The sequence below is a fragment of the Microcaecilia unicolor genome, chromosome 6 (genome assembly GCF_901765095.1).
Source record: "Microcaecilia unicolor chromosome 6, aMicUni1.1, whole genome shotgun sequence".
In the NCBI taxonomy this organism is placed as follows: Eukaryota; Metazoa; Chordata; class Amphibia; order Gymnophiona; family Siphonopidae; genus Microcaecilia; species Microcaecilia unicolor.
The window spans coordinates 214,876,409-214,893,987 of record NC_044036.1 but is presented as its reverse complement, the minus strand read 5'-3'; the positions used below and the strand labels follow the sequence as shown (position 1 = coordinate 214,893,987).

At 41.2% G+C, this 17,579-nt stretch overlaps 1 protein-coding gene across 4 annotated transcripts in view; it reads right to left on the bottom strand.

Annotated features, from left to right (window-relative positions):
* The window catches only part of GRIN1 (glutamate ionotropic receptor NMDA type subunit 1), a 703,940-nt gene that overhangs the window by 520,150 nt on the left and 166,211 nt on the right, over nucleotides 1-17,579 (bottom strand). For 3 of the 4 annotated variants that reach the window (XM_030206505.1, XM_030206506.1, XM_030206504.1), the window contains exon 4: nucleotides 2-64. The exons of the other annotated variant lie outside the window; for it this stretch is intronic. In XM_030206505.1, the coding sequence (XP_030062365.1) occupies nucleotides 2-64 (63 nt within the window). The remainder of the gene's footprint in view (nucleotide 1; nucleotides 65-17,579) is intronic. 4 annotated transcript variants of the gene reach the window in all.

The window sequence follows — 17,579 nt, the reverse complement described above, 5'->3', positions numbered from 1 at the left end:
CCTTGGGTCCTCGCTTGTTGTCATAGGAAAGTTGGTCGAGGTTTTCATAGTTCCTTTTTTTACTCTGATGAATAATGTGCACAGAGAAAATATGTAGACACAGAAGAATATTATAAACAGTTGAAAATGATGTGTAGTAAAGCAATCCAACATCCACCTCCTTCTTCATGGCTTGCTAAAGGGGACTCATAACACTGGAGCTTGCAAAAATCATTACTCAGGGAAAGCAGTGCTGGGAAATGAGAAAGATTATAGGTGCAGCTGTGAGGCTCCCACCTGTCCCGTGACCCATGTATTCAGAGCTGAAATTTCTACTTGACAACAACATGAGCACCTTTAACATTTCCTGTGATACAAGTATAAGAAGATCTGATCTCTCTTGAGACACTAGCATTCAGAAATATCACTTCTCCTGTGACACACTGGCATTAGGGCCCTAACCTCTCCTGTGACACTGGCATGTGGAGCTCCTGACAAACAAGCAGAGCTGTAACATCTCCTGTGACACAGACTCATGGGGCTTTCACTTCTGCCATAGCAGTCATTTGGAGCAGTGACTTCTCTCCTGATGCAGGAGTGTAACCTCTCCTGTGCCAAAAGTACAGCTGGTAAGCAGCTTTTATATGCTGCTCTTTTAGGTCACATACTCCTGTATTTTTCTGCTCATTACTATTAGTGAGAAATGAGTGTAATTTTAAAAGGCATGCCTTTGCAAAAAACATCATTTTATAAAATGGAAATTACCTTCTCTGGGGTATATATGTCTAAACATATCCACAAGTGTGAAATCCAAAAGGTCCAATTTATTCACCACACATATAAATATCTAAACTATCCACAAGTGTGAAATCCAAAAGGTCCAATTTATTCACCACACATATAAATATCAAATCATAAAATAAATGAGAGGCTGACAAAATCTTGTTTTGACCTTACCAGGGCTGCGTGAGGGGCTTTTCTGAGAAGCTCTGAAAGAAGAGGACATTTCTCTGGGAAGCAACAATGGTGGATTCACCACTGGACTTGTGCTACTTCTTTGGAAGTGAATCTGTTTTTATCTGTAGGTGATATTCTGTGGAACCAGCTTCAGGTTTTGTCACTGAAGACCCTGATGCAGTCCTTGAAAGGGCGAAACAAGAGCGGGCTCTTATTTATTTTATGATTTGATATTTATATGTGTGGTGAATAAATTAGACCTCTTGGATTTCACCCTTGTGATCTGCTTCTTTTCTGCTCTGTTCTAGATATTGTGGATCATCAGCCTATTTGTTCCCTTAACCATATTCACATACACTCTGTATGTACATAAGTCTGAGCAATCTAGTCAGGGATGTTCCTGGAGGTGAGGTTTGGGCGGGATTTGGACTTATGCATATATTTATAAAATACACACACAAGCATGTAAAATAAAACTGTGAACTTGCACATGTCTCAGAGCAGGTGTAAATGTGTATGTATGTATTTCCTGTGGGATAATTTTAAAATTGAAAGTACATATATACTTTCTCTTTCAGAATTGGTATAACTTATGTGTTTAACTGCCACACAACTTAGACAGCCTGTTATAAAATTACCCTCAGAATGAATAATGCACTTTCTTATTGTTGTTGATACTTTGTGTTGTGACTTTATTTGTATACCAACACAGGACAACTTTAACAAGGAGATGTAATAAAAGAAAGTGGAACAGTCGTACATTGAAATGTGTTGCATGTTTTAATAAATATGGTATCATTTTTGGCCAGGAAGAAATTTAGTAACTGATTTTGTGACATTATATCTCTCCAAGATATATGCAGAATCTGGGAGTTCATTTACCTATGGATCATCCTACATGGACTGAACTGTCTTCATGGACGTGTCAGAACAACTGTTTGCTTCTGACCCATTAACTATATTATAATCAGGGCTTTTTTTGAGGGGGTACTGAGCACCGGCACCTTTTCCATTGTCTGCTAAAATTGACCCATGGACCCCAACTTTTAATTAAAGAGCTCAGACCCTACACAACAATTCTGCCTTGTCATAGATTCTTTGACTGGTTGCAGGGTCCCGGCTATTGTGGGGTGGGTGATCACCCTACCCCTAAAGGGTGGCCTAACATTTGAGTACTGGCACCTTTTTTGCTAGAAAAAAATGCACTGATTATAATTGTCTCTTGTTGCAAAGAATACCAAATAGGCAAGAGATATGTTGAAGCAGAATCCACTGCCCTTGTATACACAAAAAGTAAATGGCACACCCCTACATCAGGGACATGGTAGCACACACAGAAAAACCTCTGCTAAGGCCTGTACCATTAAACAAGGGAAAACTAGTTGAAAGATCACAAAAACAATGAAAAATGCAAAGAGGCTTTTAAAAACTACAAGTAGACCAAGATCTAATACACAAATGATTTCAAAAAGTGAATCTGAATCTAAATGTAAGGAATCATTGGATTCTTAACTAGAAACTATGTCTCTCATAGTCAGAACATATGGTTGGAGAGAGTAAGCAGGTATCGACTGAAACATTTACTGAGTATTTTCCATGAGAACAGAGCAAGCTAAAGGTGTAGGCAAGCAAGGCACAAGCATGGCCCAAATATTTAGGAGGAGTTCTCTTACATGTGTTAATTCAGTGGCAAATTTTTGCCATGCTAAGTCAGCTGCTGGTATAAAGCAAAGAGAGGGCCAAAGCCACTGCTGCCTGGAAAGATATGTCTGTTCTCTTCTCCCTTCAATGCACTGTCCTTTAGTCAGCAGAACAACTGAACAAGCAGTGCTTCTTGCCTGCTACTTTCTCCTCTGCTGGATTCCCTCTGTAGTCAGAACCACGTGGGAGCAATTTTGGGGAGTTTTTATTACAATGTAAGCAAGGCCACAAGGGTGGCTGCTTTCCAAATGGCTGCTGACCAAATGTTAAAGCTTCTTTTCTCCTTCCATTTCCATCTCTCTCTCCATCTCCATCTGCTCCTCTCTTCCTCCCCCTCCCTTTGGTAATCATGCTCCTCAGCACTGATGCTCTATACTCCTCCTGCCACACTGCCAGCCAGCCTTTACATCTCTCTCTCACGCCTTCTTGCCTTTTGGTTTCGTGCTTCTCAGAGGGATAGAGCCATTTTCTTGCCTTTTCAACTTCACCTCCTTACAGGGTCAGTCTTAAATAAATAAATAAATAAATGCCTAATACCTCATTTAAAATCTTAAGTCCCAGGAGGTGGGCAGTCCACCAAACTGGTCTGCACAGGGCCCCTCAATTGCTAAAGCTGACCCTTAATGTGGAGCCCAATGTCTGTGTTTGCCTAGGGTGATCAAATGGTTAAACCTTTCATACTTGGAAGGCACCATAATGGTTTATTCCTTGGTTCTAGCTGTAAATCAGTAGTATTGCAGGAATGATACCACCATGTGTTAATGTTGGATTATTAGAAAGCCTTAGTGGTATAATTATTTCGATGCTTTCTACATTTTTTGGGATGGTGAGGTTCCTCTTTCTCTAAGGGGTGGTAGCTCATCTCTTTTTGGGTTGTTTCCAAGGGAAGAAATCCAGGGCAGAATGTTTTTCTGGCCTATTTGGTTCTCTAGTAATATTGTTTGCTGCAGCACTTTGCAGTTGAATTAGCTGTTCCAGCTGATGTATGAATACTAACCTGGAAGCTAGGAGATAGAGTCCATCTGGTACTATCAATGAAGAAAAATAAATATGCATGAAAAGGAAAGACATAAGATTCAAGCAAGACTACCCAATGAAAATTCAGATTACAAGGTATTTTATAAAGTACAGGAATCATAGGCGGTCGGTGGCCCAACTGTTTGGAGAGGCTAAAGGGGGCGGGGTTAGGGATGAGGCCAGGGGTGGAGCTTAAATCCATAATTGACTGATAACACACAGAAAAAAAAAATAAATAAAAGTCACAATTAATACCTTTTATTAAATTTAGATATTAGATATGTATCATATGTCAAAGAATAAAGTGGTTGCTCAAAGCATATGCTAACCACAATCGCTCAACTACAAAATACTATGCACAACTTTGTGCAAAAACACACTCAGAACCTTACTGTACCATAAATATTACACTGGGCAGAACCTAATACACCAATAAATCACCCATACGGAAAATGCAGACCGTCAACAATATGAAACAAGGATCATAATATCACAATTCTCATGTAGAGCCACAAAACATCCTAATTCATGTTTAATGTGGGATAAAATGCCATACATAAGTAAATAAATATAAACATTTAATGTTGAGCACCTGATTCTCAAAGTGGACATATTCCAAACACTATAAAGAAAATAAAATGATCTTTTCTACCTTTGTTTAACTCCGTTTCCAGGGCTTCCAGTTCTTTTCCATTTATTTCTTTACTTTCTGCCTTTCTTCTTCATTTCTTGTCCTCGCTCCCCTGCCCCCTCCAGCCATCCATACCCGCCCATTGATTCTCTCCTCTCCCCTGCCCCCCCCCCCTCCAGCCATCCACACCCACCCACCCATTGATTCTCTCCTCTCCTCTCTGTTCCCGGGCAGATTTTCTAACAGGAGCTGCTTATCTAATCAGAGAGCTCTATTTGAATGCAGATTAACATACAGACACTCTAATTGGATTTTTTAGTCAAAAACACTAGCTAAACACTTTGTTTTTGGATCAAAGTTTACATTTTTGATCAGAGCCATGCCCTAATATTAAGGCTGTAAACATTTCCAACAATTTTTACCCATAAATATGCAAATGAGAACCGCCTAAAAACGGACTAATTTGCATATGGCTTGAGAAAATTTGAGTACATAGCATACCAATCCCACTTCCTAGCACCTAAATTCTGCAATTAGATTTAATGCAAATACTTTAAAAACTTATTTTTAGCACTTTTAAAATTTCAGGGGTCAGTGCAAGTCTCTTTGGTGTGAACTGCTCATGTGCAGGAATTCATGATCCTAGTTAAATATCTCCCTGGCAACCCAGGACACCTCCAGCCAACCCCCCTGCTCTGCTCTCCCAGCAGTAAGATAATTAAATTACAACTGGTTGTGCACAAGGCTAGAGACGGCTTTCACTTAAGCTCTGCTATTTAAACCCCCCAGAGCAGCAGGACTCAGGAGAACTACTACTAATATTATTTAGCATTTCTATAGAAACAGCTGATCCATCCTGCTGTGGATGCCTCCCCAAGCCTCTTATACTGCACGCCTATGACAGGAATCATTAGAGTACTCGCAGAAAGGATTGTAGAAGGTACTTTACAAAGTACAGGAATCACTAGCGTAAACTCAAAAAGGATTGTACACTCTCCTACAATCCTGAGCATGTCAAGGCATGCTTGGGATTTTAGGACAGTGTTCTGGAGATGTGGAGACTTGGAACTTTTGCTATGAATTCATCTGCTACAATATGTGTACTAGGTCAGTCATTTGTTACACAGGTTTTATTTCAGGAAGGGTTGTTTTTGTTGGAATGCCACCACTCGCATGCGGAGTAATTTTTGAGAGACAGATAGTATGCTTTCTTACAGACCATAAAACTATTACTTCTTCCTCTTTCAGAATAAATGAACTAGAACAGCACCGTCTGCCCTGCCTCAGCAGCCTCAGGAGTGGCCTTCCTTTCCATAGAAAGGTACAGGAAAGAGTTAGACAAGATACTATCAACAAGGGATAGTGGTCTGTGCATAAGATAATTTCTAATACACATAAAAAAGACGGAAAGAACAGACCAGTGTAGCTTCTGTGGTACATGGAACAGAACTAAAGCCCCTATATTGTTGCTGGATGTGATATTCTAATTTCAGAAAAATGTAAGCACAACTCATTACATACTATGGGGTTGATATTCAAAAGCATTTATCTTGTTAAGCAGCTCAGGAGTTAACTGGGTGCATTTCATTTCATGTAGTCAAGCTTAGCAAACACTATGTAAACTTAAAGATAAAACTTACAGTAAATATGCTTATTTTACAAGCTCTATTCTGTTTTGGCTGTCCGAAAACCGGCATTTAGACATGGATGCATGGATGTCCAAATATCGATTTTATAAAGCCAGAATATGGATGTCTAACACTACAGTATATCCATGTGGCAAGGAGGAGTGGTGTGGGAGAACTAGGGATGGACCAAAAGATGGATGTCCCGCTCCCATTGCAGAAAGAGAAGGGACATCAATGATGTCTGTGTTTAGACCTGGTACTTGGTATGTCCAGGTTACAGAAAGGTGCTCTGATTGAGCAGTTCTCCTCTGAATGGAGATAAAGGAAGTCACAGTAGGTATTTTTCTGTCCTTGGAGTGCTCACAATTAAAATAAAAATTACAGAAAGCTGCAGTGGGACTTAAACCAGCAGCCTCTAGATCTCTTCTGTGACTTATCACTGGCTGCTTTAACCATTAGGCTATTCTTCTACATGAATGTCTATGTCCATCATTTTGCCCTGGATGTTTCAGTTTGTAAAATGGATGTTCATGTTAGAAGTTTCCAGCATATGGAGGTCTATCTGACATGTATTTTAGAACAGGCTGCATCCTGTTCTAAAATACATGTGAGAGGGATGTCCATTTGTGAGGTACTGACTAGGTCATCCACATTCTGAGTTGGATGTCCTTTCTAAAATGTCCCTCCATGTCATACATAAAACCCTTCCAATATTCTCCAAACTAACCAACCCTCTAACCCACAGTGAACAAACTTATTTAAATTATATGAAGGGATGAACTTGGGGGGAAAAAGCCATGCTATCACCTGCTTCTCAAAACATAAAATCATCCATGAATCTCAACATACCATGGGAGTCCATCCTATCATTTTGGGGCTAATACTGAAAAAGCCTGATTCTGAGTCTTTTGCAAACTTATGGCATTCCCCATTGGGATTATCAATTTATCATGTGAGGACTGGAGGGACTATAGCATTTCATAATTCCTAATTTCATAATGCATGCTTTTTAAAATCCCCCCTCCCTCCCATCCTGGATGCTAGTTAAATTTTCTCAATCAGTTAAACATGGAAAGGCACAGAAGTGGACTGGGAACATGACACAAATGTTTAGATAGTGCTGATATGCAGTTAAATCAGCTATAGATATGCCTAAGATAACTGGATGAACATTCCTGCTAAGTTTTAAATGGCTATATTCAAAATGTCTGACTTAACCAGATATCCTGTTGAATATCCAGTTAGAGATAATCAGATATCAAGTGACTTAATATTGACTTCTACAATAGATAAGGGTCTGGGAATGTGATCCAGATAATTATAGAAAATTAAAAAACTGTGTTATCACATAAAATATTTCTCATACTGACATAGGGACCTATGCACTAAAACTTTGCATGTTTTCTTAGGCCATTTATCATACATGCAGAGTAGTGTGGTATGCATCAAGGCACTAGTATTCATACTAAACAGATCCATGAAGGTATTGACATGTATACACTAAAATTAGCAGGTATGCAAATATTAACAAAGACGTCAGATGCAAATTCGGATTTAGTGGGTGTGCAGGAAAAGTATAAAAGAACAATTCTATAAGGGACCCCTAAATGTAGGCACCATGTATGTACACTAATTTATAGACTAGGTGCACCTATGCATGTAAATTACATCACATTCACATTCTTAGGAGCTAGGTGCTATTATTTAAACGGTGCACCTATATCGCAAAGGGTCCTTTTATCAATCTGCAGTAAAAAGGGCCCTGCACTAGCAGCAGGGGCTCTTTTTTACCATGGTGGGTAAAAAAGCCAAAAAAATGACATGGCCATGCAGTAAGATTTCACTTACCGTGTGGCCATGTGGGGGGAGCACTTAATGCCACTCATTGAGGTGGCATTAAGGGCTCCCGTGCTAATCCGGCAGTAACCAGGTAGCATATGGCACTGCCTGATTACTGCTGGGTTAGCACCACGCTGGAAAATAGCTAGCTATTTTCTGTATAGTGGCAAATGGAATGTGCCAGGGATGGAACTACCGCCAGTGCCCACATTCAGCCAGCGGTAGTTCCAGATTAGCTTGCAGTAAACCCATATTAGGCTTACCATCACTCTGTAAAAGGGCCCCATAGTGCACAACTGCAAGAGAGAATAAATATGGGAGAAGCATGGGCTTGTCACCTAGCAATGCACACAACTCATAGAATACTAGCAGCTGCACACATTGCAAGGCGCACTTAGGAGCGCCCATTTATGCCTGCCATTGACATGGCACAAGTGACTGCACCTACCATTAGGTGCACCAAAATGGATTTACACTGCTATTCTATCAGGGCTTTTGTACACCCTGAAGCCATTATAGAACTGACGGTAAGCACACCCCTTTGAGGTACCACTTTTCAGAATTACCACCATGGCCTATTTTTATGGATGAACTATTTAGCATGTGTTCACTGTGGCCTAACAAGTAACACCAACTTCAGGCCAGGTGGTCAAGGGTTCAGCATTGTGGATGAAAGATTAAGCTAGGAATTCCCAAACCTGTCCTGGGTAATCGCACAGTCAGTCAGGTTTTCAGGATACCTACAACCAACATGCATGTATTCATTTTATTTGTAAGAAAGGCAGTATAGCACAACTTTGAATAAACTAAACTGATCTCAGCCAGTATCCTGAAAGTCTGAATGGCTGTGGATTCCCCAGGACAGGTTTGGGAAGCCCTAAATTAAGGTCATATAAAAGAGATGACACTGTAACTATTGTTACATCCTCTGGTTCAAGAGATACCTGCATACATTAAAGACACTTCTCATTTTCTACAGATCTTGGGCAGATTACAGATAAATGAAAACACCCTGCTAGCTACCCTTGATGTCCACTCATGGTATACTTCTATCCCACAGAGGGAAGCTTTGGAAGTTGTGGAAAAAGCTTTAGAAATGTGACCCCGTCCTCATGTAGTCCCTACAGATTTTTTAATTGAATTGGTGGAGATGGCATTATATAACAACCATTTCATTTTTGATGATGAACTTTACCTTCAGATTTCGGGAATTGCTATGGGGGCTTCGTTTGCCCCCTCTCTTGCGAACATCTTCATGGTCCAGTTTGAAGATCAGCATGTTTACACCTCTTCAGGGTTCTCTAACCGCCTTATTTTCAAAAGAGAAAGAAGCCCATATTTGACCCAAATCAGGATATGGGCATCTTTCTCCCGTGGGCGCCCAAATTGTTATAATCGAAAGTCGATTTGGCGTCTTCAACTGCAATCTGTCGCGGAAACGGCCAAAGTTGATGGGGGCGTGTCGGAGGTGTGGTGAAGGCGGGACTGGGGCGTGTTTATTGGCCAAGGAGAGATGGCCGTCCTCGGCCGATAATCGAAAAAAGGAAGGCGTCTTAGTGCGAATTTGGGTCACTTTTTTTGGACCCTTTTTTTTCACGAACAAGTCCCAAAAAAGTGCCCTAAATGACCAGATAACCACCGGAGGGAATCGAGGATGACCACCCCTGACTCCCCCAGTGGTCACTAACCCCCTCCCACCCAAAAAAACAACTTTAAAAACTTTTTTTCCAGCCTGTATGCCAGCCTCAAATGTCATACCCAGCTCCATCACAGCAGTATGCAGGTCCCTGGAGCAGTTGTTAGTGGGCGCAGTGGACTTCAGCCAGGTGGACCCAGGCCCATCCCCCCCTACCTGTTACACTTGTGGTGGTAAATGGGAGCCCTCCAAACCGCCCCCAAAACCCACTGTACCCACATCTAGGTGCCCCCCTTCAGCCATAAATGCTATGGTAATGGTATAGACTTGTGGGCAGTGGGTTTTGGGGGCGATTTGGGGGGCTCAGCACCCAGGGAAGGGAGCTATGGACTTCAAAGGTAGTTAGCTGTTTTTTTTGTTACAAGTGCCCCCTATTGGTGTCCTGGCATGTGAGGGGGCCCAGTGCAATATGAATCCTGGCCCCTCCCACGACCCAATGCCTTGGACTTGTTCGTTTTTGAGCTGGGCGCCTTTGGTTTCCATTATCGCTGAAAAACGATACCGCCCAGCTCAAATCCACACAAATCCAATGCGTTTGGCTGGCACAAACTGTATTATCGGAAAAAAGATGGACGCCCATTTTTTCCAAAATATGGTGTGCCCCGCCCCTTCACGTACCTGTTCTCGGAGATAGACGCCCATGGAGATGGGCGTTCGCGTATTGATGCGGGGGCGGGACAGAGAGGGAAGTCTATTGCGCATTTGCGAGTGAGTACGGTCGCTTGCCATTTATATGTTTGATATCAATGAAATGCTTTGATGACCCCATGCATACCCCCACCCTCCCACTCTGTCAGACTGTCAAAGTAATGCTTTGATGTTTCTCTCATATATACTATCTGCTACCACATTTGCTTATTTCCGATCTGAGGAAGAAGGGCAACCTTTGAAAGCTAATCAAGAAATGTATTAAGTTATGTCCAATAAAAAAGGTATCATCTTATTTTCTTTTCCATGTTTTATTTTGTTTGATTTCTAAGGAACAATCATGAAATGGTTTACATCCTTTCTCAAAGATCACTCATACAAAGTTGTCCAACAGCAATCTTGGTCTAAGTTATTTAATTTATCATGTGGAGTGCCCCAGGGATCGGTTTTGTCACCGTTGTTGTTCAATCTGTACGTTAGTCCCTTGGCATTACTCATTCAAAAAATGGGCATCAGTTCTTATTCGTATGCTGATGACTTTCTTCTTATTCATTATGTCCAACCATCCAGTATAGATCTTTCACCAATTCAAATGTGTCTTGATAAAGTGGCGGAATGGTTGGCAGTACATCACTTAGTACTAAATCCAGATAAGACAACCACTTCATGGATAGTAGGACATGGAACTATTCCATCAGTAGTGCCCACGCTATTTGGACAAAGTATTCCTACAGTTAAATCCTTTAGATATCTAGGGGTCATTATTGATTCTGCCTTAACTTTTGAGGAACAAATATCTGATGTAGTTAAAAAGTCCTTTTTTCACTTAAGGAAGCTCCGTTCAATTAGAAATTTAATAAGTAGAGACTCTTTAGAAACATTGATGTATGCGTATATTACATCACGGTTAGATTATTGTAATGTTATCTATGCAGGGATTGCCAAAGTGAATTTAAAAAGAATACAAAGAATTCAAAATACAGCAGCACGTATGATCTGTAGGGCACGGAGAGATGACAGAATAACACCTTTATTATATCAACTGCCTTGGCTTCCGATTGAAACAAGAGTCAAATTTAAAGTGCTTGTCTTAACACATAAGGCATTTCATCTACTTAATCCTAGCTATTTATCCAACTTGACAATTCCCTATTCTCCTGCACGGACTCTCAGATCACTAACAGACAATAGGCTAGTCATTCCTTTGCCTACTAAGGCTCAATGGGAATCCACGCGTGCATTGGCGTTCTTCTTTCTGTCGCCTACTCTTTGGAACGGACATCCAAAAGAGATTATATTGGAGAAATCTTACACTCTTTTTCGAAAACTGCTGAAGACTTTTCTTTTTATCAATCATATCGAACAGAATCTATAAGAGTAGGGTAGGTGTTAAAGTCCAGGCTAAACTGTATTTTATTTGTATTAATTTAGATAAGTACATAAGTACATAAGTAGTGCCATACTGGGAAAGACCAAAGGTCCATCTAGCCCAGCATCCTGTCACCGACAGTGGCCAATCCAGGTCAAGGGCACCTGGCACGCTCCCCAAACGTAAAAACATTCCAGACAAGTTATACCTAAAAATGAGGAATTTTTCCAGTCCATTTAATAGCGGTCTATGGACTTGTCCTTTAGGAATCTATCTAACCCCTTTTTAAACTCCGTCAAGCTAACCGCCCGTACCACGTTCTCCGGCAATGAATTCCAGAGTCTAATTACACGTTGGGTGAAGAAAAATTTTCTCCGATTCGTTTTAAATTTACCACACTGTAGCTTCAACTCATGCCCTCTAGTCCTAGTATTTTTGGATAGCGTGAACAGTCGCTTCACATCCACCCGATCCATTCCACTCATTATTTTATACACTTCTATCATATCTCCCCTCAGCCGTCTCTTCTCCAAGCTGAAAAGCCCTAGCCTTCTCAGCCTCTCTTCATAGGAAAGTCGTCCCATCCCCACTATCATTTTCGTCGCCCTTCGCTGTACCTTTTCCAATTCTACTATATCTTTTTTGAGATACGGAGACCAGTACTGAACACAATACTCCAGGTGCGGTCGCACCATGGAGCGATACAACGGCATTATAACATCCGCACACCTGGACTCCATACCCTTCTTAATAACACCCAACATTCTATTCGCTTTCCTAGCCGCAGCAGCACACTGAGCAGAAGGTTTCAGCGTATCATCGACGACGACACCCAGATCCCTTTCTTGATCCGTAACTCCTAACGCGGAACCTTGCAAGACGTAGCTATAATTCGGGTTCCTCTTACCCACATGCATCACTTTGCACTTGTCAACATTGAACTTCATCTGCCACTTGCACGCCCATTCTCCCAGTCTCGCAAGGTCCTCCTGTAATCGTTCACATTCCTCCTGCGACTTGACGACCCTGAATAATTTTGTGTCATCGGCGAATTTAATTACCTCACTAGTTATTCCCATCTCTAGGTCATTTATAAATACATTAAAAAGCAACGGACCCAGCACAGACCCCTGCGGGACCCCACTAACTACCCTCCTCCACTGAGAATACTGGCCACGCAATCCTACTCTCTGCTTCCTATCTTTCAACCAGTTCTTAATCCATAATAATACCCTACCTCCGATTCCATGACTCTGCAATTTCTTCAGGAGTCTTTCGTGCGGCACTTTGTCAAACGCCTTCTGAAAATCCAGATATACAATATCAACCGGCTCCCCATTGTCCACATGTTTGCTTACCCCCTCAAAAAAATGCATTAGATTGGTGAGGCAAGACTTCCCTTCACTAAATCCGTGCTGACTTTGTCTCATCAGTCCATGTTTTTGTATATGCTCTGCAATTTTATTCTTAATAATAGCCTCCACCATCTTGCCCGGCACCGACGTCAGACTCACCGGTCTATAATTTCCCGGATCTCCTCTGGAACCTTTCTTAAAAATCGGAGTAACATTGGCTACCCTCCAGTCTTCCGGTATTACACTCGATTTTAGGGACAGATTGCATATTTCTAACAGTAGCTCCGCAAGTTCATTTTTTAGTTCTATTAATACTCTGGGATGAATACCATCAGGTCCCGGTGATTTACTACTCTTCAGCTTGCTGAACTGACCCATTACATCCTCCAAGGTTACAGAGAATTTGTTTAGTTTCTCCGACTCCCCCGCTTCAAATATTCTTTCCGGCACCGGTGTCCCCCCCAAATCCTCCTCGGTGAAGACCGAAGCAAAGAATTCATTTAATTTCTCCGCTACGGCTTTGTCCTCCTTGATCGCCCCTTTAACACCATTTTCGTCCAGCGGCCCAACCGACTCTTTGGCCGGTTTCCTGCTTTTAATGTATCTAAAAAAGTTTTTACTATGTATTTTTGCTTCCAACGCTAATTTCTTCTCAAAGTCCTTTTTTGCCCTCCTTATCTCCGCTTTGCATTTGGCTTGGCATTCCTTATGATCTATCCTGTTACTTTCAGTTGGTTCTCTTCTCCACTTTCTGAAGGATTGTTTTTTGGCTCTAATGATTTCCTTTATCTTACTGTTTAGCCACGCCGGCTGACGTTTAGTCTTTTTTCCCTTTTTTCTAATACGTGGAATATATTTGTCCTGAACCTCCAGGATGGTGTTTTTAAACAGCATCCACGCCTGATGCAAGTTTTTTACTCTGCGAGCTGCTCCTTTCAGTCTTTTTTTCACCATTTTTCTCATTTTGTCGTAATCACCCTTTCTATAGTTAAACGCTAGCGTACTTGATTTCCTAGTTTCACTTCCTTCAATGCCAATATCAAAACCGATCATATTATGATCACTGTTATCAAGCGGCCCTCGTATCGTTACCCCCTGCACTAGATCATGAGCACCACTAAGGACTAAGTCTAGTATTTTTCCTTCTCTTGTCGGCTCCTGAACTAGCTGTTCCATGAAGCTGTCCTTGATTTCATCAAGAAATCTTATGTCCCTTGCGTGTACAGATGTTACATTACCCCAGTCTATATGCGGGTAATTGAAATCCCCCATTATTATTGTGTTGCCCAGTTTGTTTGCGTCCCTGATTTCCTTTAACATTTCCGCATCCGTCTGTTCGTCCTGGCCAGGCGGACGGTAGTACACTCCTATCACTATCCTTTTCCCCTTTGCACATGGAATTTCAATCCACAGTGATTCCAAGGAGTGTTTTGCTTCCTGCAGAATTTTCAATCTATTTGATTCAAGGCTCTCGTTAATATACAATGCTACCCCTCCACCAATCCGATTCACCCTATCACTACGATATAATTTGTACCCCGGTATGACAGTGTCCCACTGGTTATCCTCCTTCCACCAGGTCTCAGAGATGCCTATTATATCTAATTTTTCATTTAGTGCAATATATTCTAACTCCCCCATCTTATTTCTTAGGCTCCTGGCATTCGCATATAGACATTTCAAACTATGTTTGTTGTTCCTAAGTACATCATGCTTAGTACTTGACAGTATTAATTGGCAATCTTTTGTCTGATTTTTATTGTTATTTAAAGATACCCGATCTACTACAATCTCTTTTGCAACCTCACTATCAGGATACTCTATCTTCCCTGTTATGGTGTGTTTTATTAGTTATGTTCTTATTATTTTTTTGTTTGCTGTGCTTTCCTATTATTGACTAGTGTTCCTATTTGTTTGGTTATGAGATGTATTTTTAAATGTAAATCGTTCTGTTTTGTAATTGCAATAAGAAACGGTATATAAAAGGAATAAATGATGATAGTATGCATCCATGCCATCTGAAACGTAGCTTGCCTTATTCCCAGTTCCTTTGGTATCGCCGGATTTGTGATACCTCGGATCAGTATCGAGAATCAGCAATTAAGTTAAAAAGTAAATTTAAGGAAAGAGGCTATCCAGACAAGCTCATCAAACAATCTTACAAAAGAGCCCTTTATAATCACCGGGAGTTTTTATTACAACAAAATGATCGAAAGCATGTTGAGGGTGACTCGAAGGTAATCTCTTGTGTTTTAAAATACACAAACAGATCTTCACAGATTGCTGCTATTTTAAGGAAACATTGGAATATAATGCTTACCCATCAAACCTTCTGTGATCATCATCTTATGCTGTCTTATGCCCGCAACCACAATTTATAGGACCAACTTAGCTATGCAGATGTGTGGTCGGCTGATCAGCATATAGAAGGACATCATCAAAAATGTGGTCATTGTTCTATTTGTTCGATCACCATGGAAGGATCTGTTTTCACGTCTTCATTTGGTAAGAAATATAGTCTGAGATGTAGCACTTCTTGTGATTCTAAAAATGTGGTGTTTATATTTCACTGCCCTTGTGATCTTTTGTACATGGGGCATACCACATGTCAATTTAAGACCAGAGTGATTGAACATCGGCACTGCATAACACAATTGAAATTGGAAGCACCTATGACACACCATTGTGTTCAAGTCCAACATCATTTTTTTTTTTTGTTACATTTGTACCCCACACTTTCCCACTCATGGCAGGCTCAATGCGGCTTACATGGGGCAATGGAGGGTTAAGTGACTTGCCCAGAGTCACAAGTAGCTGCCTGTGCCGGGAATCAAACTCAGTTCCTCAGTTCCCCAGGACCAAAGTCCACCACCCTAACAGTAGGCCACTCCTCCACTCTTTTGACCAATTAAAATGTATGGTCATAGATCAAGTAAGATTGGGTAAGAGGGGGGGGGGACATTAAAAATATTCTATGGCGAAAAGAACAACACTGGATATATTTGTTTAATACAGTGGAACCGAAAGGATTAAATAGAAACATTGAATGGAATGCTTACTATTGATCCGACGCTGACCACTCCTTGAGGTGTGGCTATGTCTTTGATTGGTCGGACCAACTCTTCGAATGCTTGGTCAGTTCATTACGCTCATGACGTTCAAAGGTTTAAATGCTTTGGCGTCTTTGAATCTCCCTGCGCCATCTTTGGAAACCAGCGACTACGACTAAAGTTTTTTTGTTTATCTGTCCATTATTGTGCCCTTCCTGAGGCAGCCAGAAGTTTGGCGAAACAAGGCGCACTTGTTGAAGGGTGATATTTCAAGGGTGTCATTAGTTTATGCTGGATTGCTGGAACACCTCTCTCTTCAAGCCGTGGACAGCTTAATTTCACGGGGTCCACTTCAGCCTTATGTTAAGTATTTTGGGTTGGTTTTTTTTTTGGTATACAGGTTTTACAGCTGAACCAATATTTGAACAAATACATCATCCCGAAGTGAATGTGGTATTATTGGCTGATAGTAGGTAGTTCCGGGGTACATAGAGAGTGTTAGGCTTGTATAAGTGTATTCACGGGGGGGATGTTCCTGCTTATAGAATTATTGATGTACAGTCGTGTACAGTCTTTATCGGGTTAATCCCTGGCAATTGGTTTGTTGTAAGGTGTCTCTCACTTTGTTAGGTTTTAGGAGGAAAAGAGCTTTTTAAATCATCTGATTTTCTCATGTATATGTGAGTTTTTGCTTATGATTCTTTTTTCTCCTCTCTGGGACCAATGATAATAATTCACTCCTAATTTGATAGTGGTTTTGTAATACTAATGTATTTTCCCTATCTGGAGCTTTGAGGTTCCTTTTTGTGTAATTTGATATTACGGATTTCTTAATTGGAATCTTTTCTATACAAAGGGGAGACACCCACAAACTAATTTTTCAAACTTCCTTGAGTATTTGGACTATAACTATTTACCCATAGAATCTTAGCTAGTGCACATTTTCTCACAATTCTCTTTGGAAAAGAAAAAGATGCCATCACAAGAATAGTATACATTAGTTTACATTACAATGGTAAGACAGTAGCTAATAAAGGGCCTTTGCAAAAAGTACTAAAAATGGATGGAGAATCCAGCAGAGATCTGCAGGGGACAGCCCAGACAGAGCTGTGAAAGTGAAAAACTGTGCTTAGCTAGTGTGCTGCTGAAGCCATATAGAAGGAGTGCCCACTGCAGAAGTGCCTACAGAGTCCAGTGGTGAAGTTCAGCTCTTGATGAGTACCAAAACTAGTCTGGTGTATGAAAGACAGTGGAAAAGGAAGGTGGCAAGGGCTGCCTGCAGGAGACTCCAAGTCTTCCTTGTTTCTCTGTTTCTGCTAACCAGTAGAGTACCCTCTCCGCTGCTGCAGACCTGATCAGGTCTCCTTGTTTCTCTGTTCCTGCTAACTGGTACACTGTCCACTGCTGCAAATCTGATTAGGTCACATCACTTCCATTTCTGCATAAAGTGTTGGAAACACAAAGGCACTATTCCTCCTACTGATGTTTGCTTGTTTACTACCCCTTTGAGCTTCCCTTCATTTCTCTTGTTTCTCCACTCCTGCAAACTCGAATAGGTGACATCACTTCCCTTACTGCATAAAGTGTCTGAAGCTCTGAGGTGCTTACATAGTGGGTGCGTACCATGGGCATGTGCTTATGCTGAAGGAGCACACTCAGTGCTCTTTGGGGTGCTGTTGGAGGCTTTCCTTTCTTGTTTCAGTTCATGG